Source organism: Carassius carassius, chromosome 24 (assembly GCF_963082965.1).
Source record: "Carassius carassius chromosome 24, fCarCar2.1, whole genome shotgun sequence".
Classification (NCBI taxonomy): Eukaryota; Metazoa; Chordata; class Actinopteri; order Cypriniformes; family Cyprinidae; genus Carassius; species Carassius carassius.
In genome coordinates this window covers 15,139,294-15,158,528 of record NC_081778.1, presented here as the reverse complement: position 1 = coordinate 15,158,528, position 19,235 = coordinate 15,139,294, and the positions used below count along the sequence as shown (strand labels likewise).

General features: G+C 34.0%; 1 protein-coding gene, 1 long non-coding RNA gene and 6 other non-coding genes across 8 annotated transcripts; 1 reads left to right on the top strand and 7 right to left on the bottom strand.

Annotated features, from left to right (window-relative positions):
* Positions 1-75: 75 nt before the first annotated feature.
* On the bottom strand, positions 76-129 carry LOC132103804 (U7 small nuclear RNA). Its single transcript, XR_009423467.1, has one exon. It is a non-coding gene; the product is annotated as a U7 small nuclear RNA (small nuclear RNA).
* A 945-nt stretch (positions 130-1,074) lies between these two features.
* On the top strand, positions 1,075-7,156 carry LOC132102913 (triosephosphate isomerase B). Its single transcript, XM_059507633.1, has 7 exons — positions 1,075-1,246; positions 2,653-2,776; positions 2,893-2,977; positions 4,267-4,399; positions 4,486-4,571; positions 4,669-4,756; positions 6,531-7,156. The coding sequence occupies exons 1-7, from the start codon at positions 1,135-1,137 to the stop codon at positions 6,647-6,649; spliced, it is 747 nt and encodes a 248-aa protein (XP_059363616.1). The 5' UTR covers positions 1,075-1,134; the 3' UTR covers positions 6,650-7,156.
* LOC132103805 (U7 small nuclear RNA) lies at positions 3,715-3,772 on the bottom strand. The gene has a single exon (XR_009423468.1). It is a non-coding gene; the product is annotated as a U7 small nuclear RNA (small nuclear RNA).
* LOC132103806 (U7 small nuclear RNA) lies at positions 5,086-5,142 on the bottom strand. Its single transcript, XR_009423469.1, has one exon. It is a non-coding gene; the product is annotated as a U7 small nuclear RNA (small nuclear RNA).
* LOC132103803 (U7 small nuclear RNA) lies at positions 6,155-6,210 on the bottom strand. Its single transcript, XR_009423466.1, has one exon. It is a non-coding gene; the product is annotated as a U7 small nuclear RNA (small nuclear RNA).
* On the bottom strand, positions 6,733-18,324 carry LOC132102914 (uncharacterized). The gene is made up of 2 exons (XR_009423307.1): positions 18,046-18,324; positions 6,733-6,795 (listed from the first exon to the last, which is right to left on the bottom strand). It is a non-coding gene; the product is annotated as an uncharacterized LOC132102914 (long non-coding RNA).
* LOC132103807 (U7 small nuclear RNA) lies at positions 16,785-16,841 on the bottom strand. The gene has a single exon (XR_009423470.1). It is a non-coding gene; the product is annotated as a U7 small nuclear RNA (small nuclear RNA).
* On the bottom strand, positions 17,418-17,473 carry LOC132103802 (U7 small nuclear RNA). Its single transcript, XR_009423465.1, has one exon. It is a non-coding gene; the product is annotated as a U7 small nuclear RNA (small nuclear RNA).
* Positions 18,325-19,235: the final 911 nt, after the last annotated feature.

Sequence of the window (19,235 nt, the reverse complement as noted above, 5' to 3'; positions counted from 1 at the left end):
TGACACATAAATCTGACTTTAAAAATAATATTTTAGTCTAACAGCATATATTTGGTTATTTTAAACTGTTAAAGGGTGGGCTCTCTTTTACAGAAAGCCTTCTAGACAAATACTAAAAGAGCAAGTTTCCACACAGGTATGCCTAACGAAAAGATTTGTCTACTTTCAACAGTAATATCGATTATGGTGACTACATAATTTAAGTCAAAAGAAGTTATAAAGAAATTAGAATACTGATTTCTGAATTGAAATAATTATTTCATTTATAAATATTGGTGAATTTCATGCTATATCCTTTTTTACAGACCTTAAAATAATGGAAAATGTCTTTATATAGTTGACATGGCAAAAAGCATTGCGGATATGCAAATTTAGTCCCACCTTCAAGACCTTCTCCGCCAATAAAGACATGTCGCTGGGTCAGAGCCGTAAAATATGTTTTTCGACAGCTCTGATTTGGGTGTTTCAAAAGTTATACATTGTAAGTGCAGTTATGAGACAAAAATTATTTTAAAATATTCAGAATTGTTCCGTGAATATGGGTCAGCCCACGTGAACGTGATTCTCTTTCATTCCTGCTGAACACACCACAGTATATTACAGAAAACAGATGACTGTATTATTTTTATCACTTTTAAAATGTTACAAATACAGGCAGTGATGAACATACAAATAAACCAATAAATACAATTAAAAGATAGAAATAACCATACAAAGTTAAATAGACACATGACAAAAGACATGCTTACAAATATTTTTCAGATTTAATTTTTTTTTAGGTATTGTTGAATTTCTGCCTTTAAAATTGAAAAAGTCTTATTTTCCCATATTTACATTTCTGTATATAAAATGTACTTAGTAGAAGTAGTATAATATCATGAGTAAAAATAATATCAAAAACACATCTGGGCATTATGTGATCTTTAGAAAAATAACAGAAATGAACAGTGGATAGAACTTTTATTTTGGGAAGGCGTGTTGTCTTTGAATCAATCGAAATCGCCGAGGGGCGGGGCTTATCAGCCAGCTTTATATAAACTCGAGCAGCCTGCGTTTCCTCGCTGTCTCTTCGACCGGAAGTACTTCGCTTAATCTTTTACCTAGTATTTCTGGTGAGAGCAACGTTTTGCAGTCATGACTGGAAGGAAGTTTTTCGTCGGTGGCAACTGGAAATTGAACGGCGATAAAAAGAGCATTGAAGAGCTCGCCAATACATTGAATAACGCCAAACTCAACCCAGACACCGGTGCGTATTTGCTTCAGTCTCCTCTTCACTAGACTCAATCACACGCCTTTGCGAACACAGGCCTTTCAGGGGTTGTGCAACTCACTGCGCTGACCCTGAGATGACATTCACGCGTGACTTTTGACAGCTCGCATCGTATTTAAGATCATCATTTAAGAGGCTCTTTCTCGTTGTATTTATCAGATTAGTTTTCTACAGTCAATCTGGAGCTCAAAAAACACCAGGATTAATCCGTAACCAGACAGAAGGGTTGTCCTAAACCGTTTCTTTTATGAATGCACAGTCGGTGTAAAGCACTATTCGCTGTATAAACGAGTCGACTGACCGTTATTTGTTGTAATGAAGGTCTGATGCTCATCGTGTGTCGTGACTGAAGGTTAAAGCTTCAGATCGGGTGTGTGATTTCCAGCACGTAGACACCATGTGCATGCTCACGGCTGGTCAAATCAAAAAACATTGTGATCAATATGCTTGGTTTATCAACATAACTGTGCTGTATTAGCTTGTGCTATTTATTAAAAAAAACTATAACATTAAAAAGAACGATAATATCTTTAGTAGGGGTCAGACTGTCACATCTCTGACCAGCTTTTGCCGTTTTGCTTTACTTCGTGGCCTCTGTAGTATTCTGTCATATGAGCAACTTTACCTTTGACCTTTTATCAAGGGGGATGAAGTGCCCTTTACAGTGAGCTTAAATTAGTCTGACCCTTGATAATTTTACTGTATAAATGCCACCTCCAGTTGTAATACAGCAGCACCTTAAAAGTTACATTAACTCTGAAATAAAATCTGACAAATGACATAGTAGTCATGTGTTTATTTTTAATAAATGTAACCGTTTATTGAATCTTGTTTTATGTTGTTCACACTCAAGGAGGTAAAGTTTTATTAAGTGGACCGTCCCAAACTGAGGAGCAAAATCTGCTGTTTGGTGCTGATGTTTATATGGCCAAAATATAATCGTTCTGACAGCTTGTAATGTAAATCAGATTTTTATAACCGACTACATGCATAGTGTATATACATATCAACTGTAACTTGATGTTCCCCAATATTACGTCTTAGTAAGATGATATTTAAATGCTTAATTTTATGATTGAATCTGAATATAATTCAATGCAATACAGTGATGATTGAAAGATGAGCAAAATGTTATTCAAGAGCCTGTTCGGATTCAGATTTGATCCAGTTTAACATTTTTGCTTCAGTCCAGTAAATATTCATCTTAACGTCTATAAGAAGTTATGTTTTTGTTTCTTTATAAAATCACTAAGACCTGTGCAATAGGCCTTTTACTTGCTTAAAAAAAAGTTTATATTCAATATGCTATTCGCAGTGATTTTAAATTTTTTTTTTTTTTTCTACATTGGTGGTTTAACTTGTTTGTTTTGTTTGTTTCACAGAGGTTGTGTGTGGCGCTCCATCCATCTACCTGGACTACACCAGGTCCAAGCTGAATCCTAACATTGAGGTGGCTGCACAGAACTGCTACAAGGTTGCAAAGGGAGCCTTCACTGGAGAGATCAGGTACACCTCATCCAATTTACTGTCCAGAAAAAGAGTCTCATATAATCAAGTAATGAAAATACGATCTTCAAGTTGTACTCCCTTGTCACTATAATTGACTTGTCTTATTCCTTCAGCCCTGTGATGATTAAGGACTGTGGAGTAAACTGGGTTATTCTGGGACACTCTGAGAGACGCCATGTGTTTGGAGAGAGTGATGAGGTAACTCAGTGCTTAAACGCGTTAAATGAAACCCAATTTGTATTATAGTATAAATCCGCAGCAATAGTCCTACCAAGGTTTTTTCTGATGATCATGAACAATTATGTATTATACACGTTTCATTATTTGACAAAAGATTAAGTTAATTTAAAAATGGTTTTGGAATGCATTACTTATTTGAAGTGTATTTGAAGTCGGTGTTGAAACTGAAACGAATTTATACTGTCCCTAGTGTGTGGATTGATTTATAGCAGTTGTTGAGTTTTGTGCATACCAAGCATTCTTTCTGCCTAAAACTACAAATTTCATACCCATTACCTGTGGTATTACTAAGAGATAATTTTGTCTTGAAGTATCTCACACCTCCAGTCAGTCTACAAAACCGCAATTAATAAAATTGGAATTTTCCTCAAAAGTGCAGACTTTAAACTTCTTTTGTTTAAATAAGTTGATATCTTGATATTTCTAAAGATAACCTTCCTTTTAACAAAAGAAAAATAGGTTGAATTGAAACATTGTCTAGTGAATCCTGCCTATTACTTTTAGTGATCATCTCACTTCTAGTGACTGAAACAGACCTGGGGTGGGTGAAAGTTAATCATTTAATGCATTATACAAATGTGAGCATGATATACTGCTAGTTGTATTATAAATATATTATACAGATGGATCTAACTATGGTACTTAAAATAATACAACATGAACAGAATTTTGGAATATCTTTTTAACTTCTATAAACTGGCTTCCTCTTAAAAGAAACCTACTTGACAAACACTGAAAGAGCTCTAGCTATTATTTCTGCAGTGATTCTGATCCATCCTTTTGAGCGAGCATCTCACTCATGGTGACTGAAGTAAACCTAAGGTGAATAGAAGATTAATTAAATATTTTATGAAAATGTGAACCTGTTGTGGCAATAAGAGCACCATCTACTAATTAAGCATTTGTTTATGCAGATTAATTTGCAAATTTACCCATACCGTCTCAGGACAAAAAAGAGATAAAATTAGCACTATGTTTGAGTTTTCTTTTAGTAAATTTATTGTGGTGACAATTTTTAACAGTAAAATTACAAAAACATTCTTGTGATTTTAATTGTATTAAGTGATTAAAATGCCAAGATGATTAGGGTATTTGCAAATTTGACAAGATGAAATATAAAATACAGGTTTAGGTATAGGCCTAATATTATTTAACAGTAACACATAATCAATTATAATCGGTCATCTCTCTTAATAAATCATATGCATCCTCTGATCTTACTCCCTGGATGTGGTTTTTCCTGACAGCTGATTGGGCAGAAGGTCGCTCATGCTCTTGAGAGTGGTTTGGGCGTGATCGCCTGCATCGGTGAGAAGCTGGATGAGAGGGAGGCCGGAATCACTGAAAAAGTTGTTTTTTCACAGACCAAGTTCATCGCAGGTATCTTTCAGTTTAGTGAGGCATATATATATGTATGTTATAATAAAACATTCCTTGTTTTTGATAGACCGTATCATTTCTTTTAGATAACGTGAAGGACTGGAGCAAAGTGGTCCTTGCTTATGAGCCTGTGTGGGCCATCGGCACTGGAAAAACTGCATCACCCCAGCAGGTACAGACACACAGTTTGACCTGAAACATGGAGGCGTTTCAGACATGTTCCCAGGTTTCTTTTAGCTCCGTAACTCGCTCTCTCTCTGTTCTTACAGGCTCAGGAGGTGCATGACAAGCTCAGGCAGTGGATGAAGGCCAATGTCTCCGAAGCTGTTGCCAACTCCGTCAGGATCATTTATGGAGGTGGGTCTATTTGAATGTCATTGATTTGCAGTATTTTGAATTTGAATACATACGTTACTATTCACTGCACATCTTTCGGTTTATGAATACAGATAAGTTTTAGTTTATAGAAAACCTATTGAACAAATACTAAAGTTCGATTTAAGTTAAGCCAGTGGTTACTTTATGGCTGCTTTAGGAAGATTCACAGTTCAGGCTTGTCTATACTGGCTATAGTTTATTTATATGCAGACATAATGTAAGGATTTATTATATTCATTGAACCGAACTAGATAAACACACTAAACTATGTTCAGTATAGTGCACTTTTATTTCTTTAACAAAATGATAGGGGCTTCCTTTTAAAGGAAACCTTCTGGACAAATACTAAAGAGACAATTTAACTTAACCCTTATCTAGTGACTCGTCCTCATTACTTTAAGTGAGTATCTCACTCATGGTGACTGAAACAGACCTGAGGTGAATGAAAGTTCAGCATGTGAAATGTATTATTATGCAAATTCAAACATATCCCAGTGATGTCACCCATCAGACTTGAGGGGCTTTTACTGTAAGAGGTCAAGCTCGTGCTTTTAAAATGTTACAAGATATCTTTTTATAACTGTTTTAATGGGACTTTTTTAATTTTCATTTTATTTAGTATTCAACATTACATAGTTGACATTATGTAGTATATAACTGTATCACATAGTTATTACATCGCCCAAGAAAGAAAATCTAAAACCAAAGGCTAAATAAGCCTTTAAAACGTATCCAAAGTCCTGAAATCTTAAGATTCTTCCTGGTTTTTAAAACCCAATTCTAATTTTATATTCTTAAAAAAAGAAACTCCTATATTTGTTCTATTAATTCTAGCACCAGTAACTAAGACTTGTAAAGTTCCCCTTGAAGGGGTTTGCTTTAAAAGGAAACTTACTTGGCAACTGTGAATAATAAGGAACATTTGACTACTGGATGCAATTAGAAACAAACATTTCAACGCACTCTAATAAACAGAAATACAACTTTGCTATAGTATATGTGGCCCTGTCTGTGAAATCCAGGCTAAGCTCTCAAAATCCAATTATGAGACAACATTCATCAGTTTCATTTCAATCTTTGACATGGCCTTACTCAGTCAATATTATAGGTATAAAAATCATTTCCACAGAATGTTTTACATCTTTAAGAAGGATGATTTTATATAGAAAACAATACACCACAAAAATTACTTACACTAGGTTGGCACAGGCAGGGCCAAACATTAACTTTAGCAATGGGCCAATAAAACTAACTTGGCCTTTACAAGGAAACTGTTTAATAACAGATTAATGTGTTAAAGACCATTTAACAAGTTATTATCTGTTTAAAAAAGTAGGGAGTCTTAATATGGATCTTTCTGTTATTTAACAGTCATGAAGGGGTTTCCTTTTAAAGGAAACCTTCTGGACAAATACTAAAAGAGACAATTTCTGAACTAACACTTGTTAAAGTCAAAATCTGTGATTTGAGTGAGTACCTCATTGGTGGTGACTGAAACAATGACAACCGTGAAAGGCATTATGGGTATGCAAATGAGGTATCTAATGTGGGTGGTGCTTTACATTCACAAATGCATTCCAACATGATACTAGTGTAGTTATATCGCTATGAACAACTAGTGAGGGTGCCTGCATTAGGGCTCTTAGGAATGGATTTGCTTGACATTTCAAAAGATTTAGAGACATTTTCCTATAAACATTTAAAAAAAAAAATCTTTGGTCAAAATGTCACTCTGTCTGGTCCACCATTTCAGGATCTGTCACTGGAGGGACCTGCAAGGAGCTTGCTTCTCAGAAAGATGTGGACGGCTTCCTGGTGGGCGGCGCCTCCTTGAAACCAGAGTTTATCGAAATTATTAATGCAAAAGCATAAAGAGATGAAGCTATCATCTACCTAAACCCTAAGGCTTAGGTCTGCTCACAAACCCTGCTCTTCTTTGCAAAGTGTTATTGTGATTGTTGCGGTTGTTTCATTTTTGTTTTTGTATTATAAAGGGACAGATAGACATTTACTGAACACTTATGGGTTTTATTCCACTGAAATACCCGAGTTACTAGCCCTTCTACTAGTGTAGTGAACTACAGGACTATAATGAGAACCATCATGGGGCTTAGAGCCCAGGCCTTTACTTGAATAATGTTTACCGACATTGTTGTGAATAGTGTCAAAAATTTAGGATAAAGTCAATCAACATTGGAGTCTTCTTAATTCAAGTGAAACTAATTTCCATTAATGTGGTTGTGCTGATGCTTTCCTTTCCCTCAAAGAGTCTCTCTGAGTGGCCTATCCAGAAGGTGCTCATGTGTAATAACCAATGTCATTTGTTATAACGTGTAAGACAGAAATATTCTAATAAATGTTTCGGAAGTGTAGACCTAATTTTACTGTTGTCTCAAGTTATTGTGCTTCTGCCAAATGTACTTTTTGTAACTACTATGCTCAACAAATCTGCATTTATTTGATCAAGTACATTAAGTTGTAATAATATAAAAATAAATGTTTAAATCTATTATACACTACAATTTATTTATACAACAGCTGAAATTTCAGCAGCCGCTACTCCAGTGTCACATGATCCTTTAGAAATTATAATAAAAAAAATCCTTCTCAAAATCAAAACATTTAAATCTTGACCCACTTTGAACAGTAGTGTAATCTAAACAGCAGGAATCACTTCATCATATATGCAACTTTACATTTAAATTACCCAGATTACTAGGTAGGTTTCAAAATACTTTAAAGAATCTTTACTTTCTGTATGAATTCATGATATTCAGTCTTATGAATTAAGAAAAGCATGGAATACTTGGAAGGGGCAAAGTTCTTGTATTACAACATCAGGCTATAATGTGCAAGTTCGTGTGATTAGAAATGGTTAAAAAGCTAGAGTTTGTAAAACAAGTATTAAAATCTATATACAAGCTAACAAATTAAAACGAAGCAGGACTCTGAGCACACTGTGTATTTAAACATCTTTAACTTGTCATATTTGGTATATTAATAATGGTTTCAACTAGTATTTAAAAAAAAAATCTTTATTTTTTTTCTCAAGATAAGAAAGTAGGTACATTATATACAGATCAGTATCTACAAATGGCAGTCATTTCCTTGTGAACTCCACTGTGTAATAACACATGGAGCGCTAGATAGGGCAGAGATATTAGGTCTTTCAGAGATGGTGCTGTAAAAGAAGAAACAGATGCAAGTACAGTCTTGTCAAAATACTTACTGCCAAGCACTGACTACATGTATACCAATCACAACATTGCATTACAGAAAACCAAGGAAAGAAGAGGGAGACGAAGAACATGCAGAAAGAACAAATTGCTGAAAAAAATATTCAAGATGAGACAAAGCAAAGAGTCAATGGCTAAAGCTGAAATGTAAGAGAACACTTTGAGACAAATCTAAACAATAAAAAAACAATATGAAGGGGGGGGGGGCTGATGCAAAGGAAAGAAGTTAAAGAAATTAGATGTGCAAGGGGACAGACAACATTTGAAGAGAGGGACGAAACCATTAGCAATAGTGCTGTAAAAATAATACACATCAACTATGACAGCAAGGAATAAAAATACATTTCATGAAAGAAAAGTAACCAGTGGAATCATTTAAGACCATCAACATTGCTTTGGACAATCCTGAAGTAATAGGCATCATGGGCAGCCAATCAGCATTACCATTAGAAAATGCAGTGAGCTTTCAAGACATGAGGAATTACTGTAAGGATTCATCTACATAACCTGCTGCTTGGACATCTATAGTTTACATGAGAAGAACATTTCTGTTCATCTGCATGTCCAGGTGTGTTCGATATGCAATTCTACAGCATACATTAAACCCCAAAATTAGACATCAGAAACAAAACACCTAAGAATACAACAGTAAACATCAGTAAAAAAAAAAAAAAACACCTATAACATTAATATAGTAAGAGGAGGGGGGGAAAGCAAATGTTAATACAAAGACACACCTGAACATACATCAGCAATTCTACTGAACACTATATGGAGCAATTCCTAAAATAAAACCCATACATCATCATCGGACTGACATGGTGGTTTTGTCATGTTTCTTAAAGATTTTGTGATTGGCATCAAGAAAAACATTGCAAATTGAAATCACAAGGCTCTCCTCAAAATGACAAATGCATCAGACAACAGGCACAACGAAGAATCTGAATTGGCTGATGTCTGGACGTCTTAATGCCCGTTTTCCAGTGTGCCTCTGGATTAGTTTTGCCCTCATCTTTTCATCTCTTGCTTTGCTCCAAATACTCATGACTGCAAGAAGAGAGAGAGAGAATCTGGCAATGAAGGAGTGCAGGAGGAGAGAGGAGAACAAGGGGTGGGAGGGGTTAAAGGTTGAGGAGAGCAAAGTCAGTGTGGCAACCAGTAGCATCAGCAAGGAATTCAATTACAATATACAAATCAAACACAAAATGAAGCTCTAAGGTCAACAAAATGAGATACATGCCGACTATTCACTGCACATCTTTCGGTTTATGAATACAGATAAGTTTTAGTTTATAGAAAACCTCCTGAACAAATAATAAAGTTTGGTTTAAGTTAAGCCAGTGGTTACTTTATGGCTGCTTTAGGAAGATTCACAGTTCAGGCTTGTCTATACTGGCTATAGTTTATTTATATGCAGACATCATGTAAGGATTTATTATATTCATTGAACAGAACTACATAAACACACTAAACTATATGTTCAGTACTCAAGGCAGTTTTGAGTCTATAGTAGTTCCAATGAAGTGTTTATAATTAATATTGTCACCATTTACCTACATCTGAAATATGTTTTTAATAAAACGCAGATATACTTAACGTTTTTTTTTGTAACTTTATCAAGCTGCAAATGGTTAATTTTATCCCGAAACCTCTCCTGTCCCTGTGAATACCTTCCTCACTCGTGGCGAATGAAGAACTTTAAAGGTCCTATGACATGAAAATTTCACTTTCTGAGGTTTTTTAACATTAATATGACTTCCCCTAGCATGTATGTGGTCCCCAAGTTTCTAAAAATTTTAATCGGTGCAAATCGAGATTTTACTATCTTTCTCTGCCTTTGAGAAAATGGAAGCTCAAACGTTTTTTATTTTTTTTATTTTTTTTTTTATTTCCAACATTGTACATGTAATAATACAATATAAAGAAATATTTCACACTCACTTATAATACTCATTATGTATTACTTAAAAGGAAGGGAAAAAAAATAAAACAAAATAGAAACAGAAAGAGGTATAGCCTACTTGTATAATCAAAATACAGAGGAGGAGTTTAAATCTTTGTAGATGTCCATAGTTCTGGTTGCTTTTCGGTTGGAAAGTCCTTGCAATGTTTCAAAGTAAATCTTCATGTCAGCCTTAAAATGGAAGATGTTGGGTATCCTTTCAGACCATTTACATTTGTGTATATAGAACTTACCAAGTAATATAATAAGATTTAACATAAAAATGTAACTCTTTTCTATATCCTTTTTGTCATAATAATAAATAACATCTCTTTTCTCTATGTGAATTTTAAATCCACTTAACCTATTAAATAAAAATTCCACATCAATCCAAAAGAATTTAACATAGATACATTCAAAGAAAAGATGCAAAATAGTTTCAGTATCCTTTTTGCAAAATGCACAAGATTCAGGAAGGTCATTTTTATATCTTTTTAGGAATTGGTTTGTTGGATATATTTTATGTATAATTTTAAAGTATATTTCATAAACTTTATTATTGATACAATATTTGTTATTATAAGTCCAAATCAATCTCCAATTAATATTTTCAAAATGGTCATTCCAAAAGTATTTATTTCGAGGTGTTGCAGGGCAATGAATTAGGCATCTGAAAAATTGATTATTACATTTCCTATCTTTAATATCAACACCATTTAGCAAAACCTGTTTTTTAAACATTGATCGCCTAAAAGGTTCACTACTACCTCGCAAAAGTCTTAAAAAACCTGCTGGTATTGCATCAAAAACAATGCTATATTCTCGTGGAGATATTGGAATCCCAAATGTCTTTAAAAATTCAGTATATGTAAATAAGTAGCCCTCTTTATTTATCAGTTGTGAGACCATTAGAATATAATTTTTAACCCAATTGTCATAGAAGATTGATTTATTCTTATATTTAACTGTTTTATTATTCCAAATTAACTGTTTGTGGGGGGGAAAGTTGTGTTTGTATATAAGAAGCCAACATAAAAGAGCCTGTCTATGAAAATAGGATAGCTGTATTGGGAGCTTGTTAACCTCAAAGTCACATTTTAAAAGGAACTCTATACCACCAACTTTTTCAAAAATAAGATTAGGAATTTTGTTCCATAGTTTGTCTGTATTCTTAATATAATTTTTTATCCAATTCAACTTGAAAATTGTATTAGAAGTTCCAAAATCAAGCACATTCAAACCTCCTTGATTATAAGAATTACATAAAATATTTTTATTTAAATAGTGTGACTTGTTTTTCCATATGAAGTTAAATAAAGTGGAATCAATTTTTTTTTTAAAAGATTTTGGTACATCTAATACTTTTGCAGGATAGACTAAACGAGACAACCCCTCAGTTTTGGACAAAAGAACTCTACCTTTGAGTGATAAATCCCTCATGAGCCACATATCAAATTTCTTTTTAATTTTCCCATAAGGGGTTGGAAATTGGATTGCACTCTGTCCGATTGATTTTTACATATATTGATACCAAGATATGTAACTTGCTCCCTAATTGGAATACCTTCAAATTCGGTTAAATGAGTACCATTCTCTTTAAGTGGAAAAAGAGTAAAAATTTTTACATTTAAAGATAAACCTGAAGCTTTGGAAAAGATATTGAGACAATATATAACCTTTTTTACCTGTGATATATCTTTTAAAAAAATAGCTGTATCATCAGCAAGCTGACAGCATTTAATTTCTTTTTCCATAATTTTGATGCCTTGAAAAGAATCATTATGTATATATAGAGCCATTGTTTGCATGACCAGAAGAAATAGGAACGGAGCCGCTGGATCTCCTTGTTTTATGCCCCGGGAGATGCTAAATCTACGAGTAGTTCCCCAAGGAAGTTTAACTGAGCTATTGCAGTCACTATATAAAGTTTGTATTGCCCTTTTAAAATATTGACCAAAACCAAAAAAATCTAGTACATCAAATAAAAAATCATGTTTCACAGTATCAAAGGCTTTGTATATATCTATAAATAGAATGTAACTATTATCAGTTATGTAATCCTTATAATCAATTAAATCTAAGATTAATCGAATATTATTGCTAATATGCCGTCCTTGCATAAAGCCAGACTGGCTATCATCTATAATTGTATCTAAACACAATTTTATTCTTTGCGCAAAAATATGAGCCAATAATTTTGCATCATTATTAATTAGGGTTATGGGCCTCCAATTGTCAAGAAGCAAACAATCCTTATTGGGTTTAGGTAACAATGTAATTAAACCTTGACACATTGTTGGGGGAAGCCTACAGGTTTCCAAAGCCTCCTTAAAAACTAATAATAAGAATTCAGAAATATAACCTTGAAATACCTTGTAAAATTCACCTCTAAGGCCATCATTCCCCGGGGATTTATTATCTTTTAACTTACTAAAGTTCTTTTTAAGTTCTTCAAGGGATATGTCTTGATCGCAAATATTTTTGAGTTTCATCAATACCTTGAGCCACACTTTTTATACAAGAGAGGAAATATGAGCTCTGACTACTGTTGTGTTCAGAGTATAGTTTTTTATAAAATTCTTCCACAAAATTAGAAATGTTTGGGGGATCTTCAGAAATCTGTTCATTAATTTTAAGTTTGTATATACTATTAACACTAACATTTCTTTTTTCTAAATTATGAAAATATTTCGTATTCCTTTCACCATGTTCAATCCATTTTCGCCTAGACCGAATAAAAGCTCCCTGTGCCAAATTTTCATAGATATTGTCCAATTCAGCTTGTAATTCAAATAAATTATTGATGTCAGCTTGTGATTGCTCATTTTTTTCATATATAGAAATTATTTCCTTGAGTATTCTATCTTGTCTCTGTCTTTTTTCCTTAGATAATTCTTTTGCCCTTTTGATGGCCATATTACGAATCTGAAATTGTGTATAATCCCAATGTTTACCATATATTTTGTCTTTTTTTGCTTTTATCAAATTTTCATTTATGATTTTTTTGGCTTTTTCTTTGAAGATTTTATCACTCAAAAGTGAATTATTTAATTTCCAATAATTTGGTTTATATTTTATTGAATGATCCCTTATACATAGTACTAATGTAATCATATTATGATCAGAAAAAACTGAGGGTTCTATTTTGGTTTCTTCCACATTTGAAATAAGCCAAAAGTCAATCCTGGATCTCTTAGATAAATCTTTATTGTTCCAAGTGAACTGGATTTGCTGTGGATTTTTAAGTCTCCATATGTCACAACAGTTTAGATACATGCATAGATTATTAAACTCTCCATAAGTGCCTCTTAAGGATCTTTGAGGTTGACAGTCTTTTATGGGGTCACTTATGCAGTTCCAATCGCCCCCCAAAATTAGTTTAACGCTGATGAAGGAATTCAATAACTCGTTTATTAGTTCATCAAATTCCGCAAAAAGGTGTGTGTTTCTATTACTATTATTATGACCATATATATTGCCCATAATGAAAATATTCTCCATATATTCAATAACTAAAATGACCCATCTTCCTGAATCATGAACAACATTTTTAAGGATTTTCCCCTGAAAGGAGCCCTTTAATATGGCAACGCCAGCAGATTTGCTGTTTCCATAAGCCATCCAGATATTGTCACCCCACTGATTTTTCCAGAAATTAATGCGTAATGCATGCGTTTCTTGTAGAAAGTAAAAATCTGCCTTGAAAGATTTACAAAATAAAAATACAGCTTTCCTCTTAATCTGTTCTCGTATACCTCTCACGTTAAGTGAATAAAATGACAAAGACAACTTGAAAAGTAGAACAAGTTAACTCGAAAAGAAAAAGCCTGAGCTTTAAATATAACAAAGAAAGAAAATGATTTTCTTCACCTTTTTTTCCTAATTAGAACAAGCAAACTTGGGTTTATAAATCTGACTTTTTAACTGTCAAACAAATATACTTTAACAGCATATCTCTAAACGTAGTCTATTAAGGATAGGCTAACTGAACTTCTCAACAAAAATAAATAGGAAACTTCACTTTTAGATCACGTCAGAACTATCATTCATTACATTTTTATTTCTTCACCCTCAATGATGGCTTTGGCTCCGACGAAGTAGGCTTTTCTCCCTTGCTTCCGTGCCTCTTCAATCTGTGGCCACAGTTTAGTGCGTGTCTCTTTGTCTTTTGTAGTTAAGTCTTCTCCGAATTTTAACTTCTTTATCTTGAGGAATTCCGAATTCTTCGCGCATTTCCATACTTTTTCTTTGGTCAATCTAGATGTAAATCTTGTTATCACCGGTCGAGTTTTACCATCCTCTCTCCTCCCGATCCTATGGCTTACATCAATTTGGGTGCGAAGATCTTCTTCGGGGTCTTGAATGACTGCTTTACAGATGTCAATCACACGCTGTTTTACGTCTTCTCCTTCCCGCTCTGGTAAGCCGTACAGCCTCAGGTTCCATCTTCTGTGATAGCGTTCCATTTCATTCAATCTGTCATCCAGGCCTGTTATTTTCTTCTGATGGTCATCACTTGCACTTTTAAACGTTGTTATTTCTGTTTTCATGTCTTGAACTTCGTTGAAGAGAAACTCCGAAGACTCCTTTAAGGCTTCGATGGAGTCCGCATTTTTCTTTATCAGGCCTGCAAGATTGTCCGCGTTCTCTTTTATTTTTTCAGCCACAAGAGTCACGATGTTATCTTGCAGCTCGGAGAGTGTAGGTTCAACTTTCCCTCTCTTTGCTACCGGAGTGCACGGAGCTGACTCGGGAAGAGAGACAACTCCTCCGTCAGAGTTAGTGTAGGAATGTATATCACCTACTTTAACAACTTCCATAACATCCTCCGTCACATCTCTGTTCTCATTGGTGAATGAAAGCATCTTGTTTGTCTTTTTACCTTGATCTCTTGTTCTTTTGTCTGTCATCTTTGAGTTTGTTTCCTTTTTACCCCTTAGCAACTGTGCTAAATAGTCTGCTTAAATCAAACTCACGCTGAAAAAGTGTCCAAATCGTCCTCTTGTTAAGACAGCAATATAAATATATATTTCCAATTGTTTGCACTGATCGAATTTAACTTTTAAGGTGAGAAAATCATTTATTTTTCTTTAGCCTTGAATATTGCCAACTGTCTCGGCCGCCATCTTAGCCAGCCACCACATAACATTCCTGGAAGCTCAAAAGGTCTGATCTGGAATCTCCTCTTTGTGACGTTGTAAAGAGAAATGTTACCTCCCATTTCTCTGCTTTGCCCGCCCAAATATTTACATATAATTCAGTCGCAATGTCAGCACAGGCGTTACAAACAGACTTTTATGATATGGATTCGACAGCACCGGCACAAACAGTGAGTAACAGTGTTCATTAATGCCTGATCTGTGATCAGTGATTTCTGATGTGTAGTTAATCATTCAAGTTCACACAGACTTTCTTTCTAAATCGTTTAATACTTTTTATGCATCAGTGAATCAAGCCAGTGACTAAACGATCAACTTCACGTTGTTTCTCTTAGTAGCATGAAACAAATCTGTTATTTAAATTGTGATTTAACTACAGAGAGCGATCAAAGAACGCTCCCTTTTTTCCGGAGCTCTCACACATCGCGAGTAGGCTATATCTGCACTCTTGACTAAACTGCCGTTACCATGAATGACGCTGTTATGCTGCACAACAAAGCTCTTACTGTATTCATGTGTTTGCTGTTAGTTGTGGTGAAAGCATTTTGTGAGAGAAAACGTGTTGCAATAATGATGAGATGACTGCATTCACGCGATAAACAGACTCTGTCTACTCAATGCTCATCACTGCAGCCTTTCATGTGATAGGAAAAGATCGAAAAAATAATTATATAATCATATATAATTATATATCAATATATATATATATATTAGAGGGGTTCCACATGTAATACGCATTTCAAATGCAAAGATGTCAGCCAATCACAACAGTTGTCGTTTACTCGGAGTCTCACAGCAGACACGCCCCTTCAAACAGAGCATTCAAGCCAGAGGGCTAATATCAGGATATAAAAAATGCTTTTTATTTCTAAATTTTAAATGTAAAAATCATACTAACAATATAAGTACACCTAAGGAAACATTAAAAAGCATTTAAATAAAAAGATTACCCATGTCATGGGACCTTTAAGGAGGTTGTGGTTGAAGTCATGTGACAACAATGTAGTATACTACTGTTTCATGTAATTCATAGAATGTGTACTCATTCATATAATATCGTTAAAATTATTTCTCATTTTTAATTAAAAGATAATTATTTATTTGTGTATGAATAACATCTAACAACCATTTAAAGTGAAAGGCATTGTGGGTATGCAAATTTAAACACCTTCCAATGTCTAGTATTGATGGGAGAACCAAACTTTTTTTTAAATGCAGTCCAAATGTATTTTTATTTGCATGTTTTGTTTGATTTATGGAGGGCTTGGCTAAACAGGCCAATAAGAAACCATTCACCACTACTCTTCCTTTTTTTATAATACATTGTACATATCAAGATGTGTGCAAATGTAAAAACCCATTGGAGATTAGTTAAACCACTATAAACACTGGTTCTTGGATTCATAATGATCGCCGGTATTGGAGAAGCATTGATATTTGGAAATGTTTCTAAAATGGTTATCGGTGTAACGGCATAATTGATCACGTGATGTCATCTGTTTGCAAAATAATTTTTCAAAATGTGTTTAAAAGCTTCACAAGGCAATCTTCATCACTTTATACACAGACAATAAATATTAGTGTTTAACACAGACATGCATGAACTTACTTCCGCATGTATTTCATTTTAACAAGTTTGCATTTTAATTTCTTTTTTTTAACAAAATGATAGGAGCTTCCTTTTAGAGGAAACCTTCTGGACAAATACTAAAGAGACAATTTAACTTAACCCTTATCTAGTTACTCTTCCTCATTACTTTAAGTGAGTATCTCACTCATGGTGACTGAAACAGACCTGAGGTGAATGAAAGTTCAGCATGTGAAATGTATTATTATGCAAATTCAAACATATCCCAGTGATGTCACCCATCAGACTTGAGGGGCTTTTACTGTAAGAGGTCAAGCTCGTGCTTTTAAAATGTTACAAGATATCTTTTTATAACTGTTTTAATGGGACTTTTTTAATTTTCATTTTATTTAGTTTTCAACATTGCATAGTTGAAATTATGTACTATATAACTGTATCACATAGTTATTATATCGCCCAAGAAAGAAAGTCTAAAACCAAAGGCTAAATAAGCCTTTAAAACGTATCCAAAGTCCTGAAATCTTAAGATTCTTCCTGGTTTTTAAAACCCAATTCTAATTTTATATTCTTAAAAAAAGAAACTCCTATATTTGTTCTATTAATTCTAGCACCAGTAACTAAGACTTGTAAAGTTTCCCTTGAATAACAAGTTAATATCTGTTAATAAAAAATGGACAGACTTAATATGGATCTTTCTGTTATTTAACAGTCATGAAGGGGTTTCCTTTTAAAGGAAACCTTCTGGACAAATACTAAAAGAGACAATTTCTGAACTAACACTTGTTAAAGTCAAAATCTGTTATTTTTGAGTGAGTACCTCATTGGTGGTGACTGAAACAATGACAACCGTGAAAGGCATTATGGGTATGCAAATGAGGTATCTAATGTGGGTGGTGCTTTACATTCACAAATGCATTCCAACATGATACTAGTGTAGTTATATCGCTATGAACAACTAGTGAGGGTGCCTGCATTAGGGCTCTTAGGAATGGATTTGCTTGACATTTCAAAAGATTTAGAGACATTTTCCTATAAACATTTAAAAAAAAAAATCTTTGGTCAAAATGTCACTCTGTCTGGTCCACCATTTCAGGATCTGTCACTGGAGGGACCTGCAAGGAGCTTGCTTCTCAGAAAGATGTGGACGGCTTCCTGGTGGGCGGCGCCTCCTTGAAACCAGAGTTTATCGAAATTATTAATGCAAAAGCATAAAGAGATGAAGCTATCATCTACCTAAACCCTAAGGCTTAGGTCTGCTCACAAACCCTGCTCTTCTTTGCAAAGTGTTATTGTGATTGTTGTTGCGGTTGTATTATAAAGGGACAGATAGACATTTACTGAACACTTATGGGTTTTATTCCACTGAAATACCCGAGTGTGTTACTAGCCCTCCTACTAGTGTAGTGAACTACAGGACTGTAATGAGAACCATCATGGGGCTTAGAGCCCAGGCCTTTACTTGAATAATGTTTACCGACATTGTTGTGAATAGTGTCAAAAATTTAGGATAAAGTCAATCAACATTGGAGTCTTCTTAATTCAAGTGAAACTAATTTCCATTAATGTGGTTGTGCTGATGCTTTCCTTTCCCTCAAAGAGTCTCTCTGAGTGGCCTATCCAGAAGGTGCTCATGTGTAATAACCAATGTCATTTGTTATAACGTGTAAGACAGAAATATTCTAATAAATGTTTCGGAAGTGTAGACCTAATTTTACTGTTGTCTCAAGTTATTGTGCTTCTGCCAAATGTACTTTTTGTAACTACTATGCTCAACAAATCTGCATTTATTTGATCAAGTACATTAAGTTGTAATAATATAAAAATAAATGTTTAAATCTATTATACACTACAATTTATTTATACAACAGCTGAAATTTCAGCAGCCGCTACTCCAGTGTCACATGATCCTTTAGAAATTATAATAAAAAAAATCCTTCTCAAAATCAAAACATTTAAATCTTGACCCACTTTGAACAGTAGTGTAATCTAAACAGCAGGAATCACTTCATCATATATGCAACTTTACATTTAAATTACCCAGATTACTAGGTAGGTTTCAAAATACTTTAAAGAATCTTTACTTTCTGTATGAATTCATGATATTCAGTCTTATGAATTAAGAAAAGCATGGAATACTTGGAAGGGGCAAAGTTCTTGTATTACAACATCAGGCTATAATGTGCAAGTTCGTGTGATTAGAAATGGTTAAAAAGCTAGAGTTTGTAAAACAAGTATTAAAATCTATATACAAGCTAACAAATTAAAACGAAGCAGGACTCTGAGCACACTGTGTATTTAAACATCTTTAACTTGTCATATTTGGTATATTAATAATGGTTTCAACTAGTATTTAAAAAAAAAAAATCTTTATTTTTTTTTCTCAAGATAAGAAAGTAGGTACATTATATACAGATCAGTATCTACAAATGGCAGTCATTTCCTTGTGAACTCCACTGTGTAATAACACATGGAGCGCTAGATAGGGCAGAGATATTAGGTCTTTCAGAGATGGTGCTGTAAAAGAAGAAACAGA

Excerpts from the sequence above, each read along its gene's own strand:
- LOC132102913 (XM_059507633.1), top strand. The coding sequence starts at position 1,135 with ATGACTGGAAGGAAGTTTTTCGTCGGTGGCAACTGGAAATTGAACGGC. Across the intron at positions 2,777-2,892 it reads GCCTTCACTGGAGAGATCAG|CCCTGTGATGATTAAGGACT; the intron begins GTACACCTCATC and ends TTATTCCTTCAG. Across the intron at positions 4,400-4,485 it reads ACAGACCAAGTTCATCGCAG|ATAACGTGAAGGACTGGAGC; the intron begins GTATCTTTCAGT and ends CATTTCTTTTAG.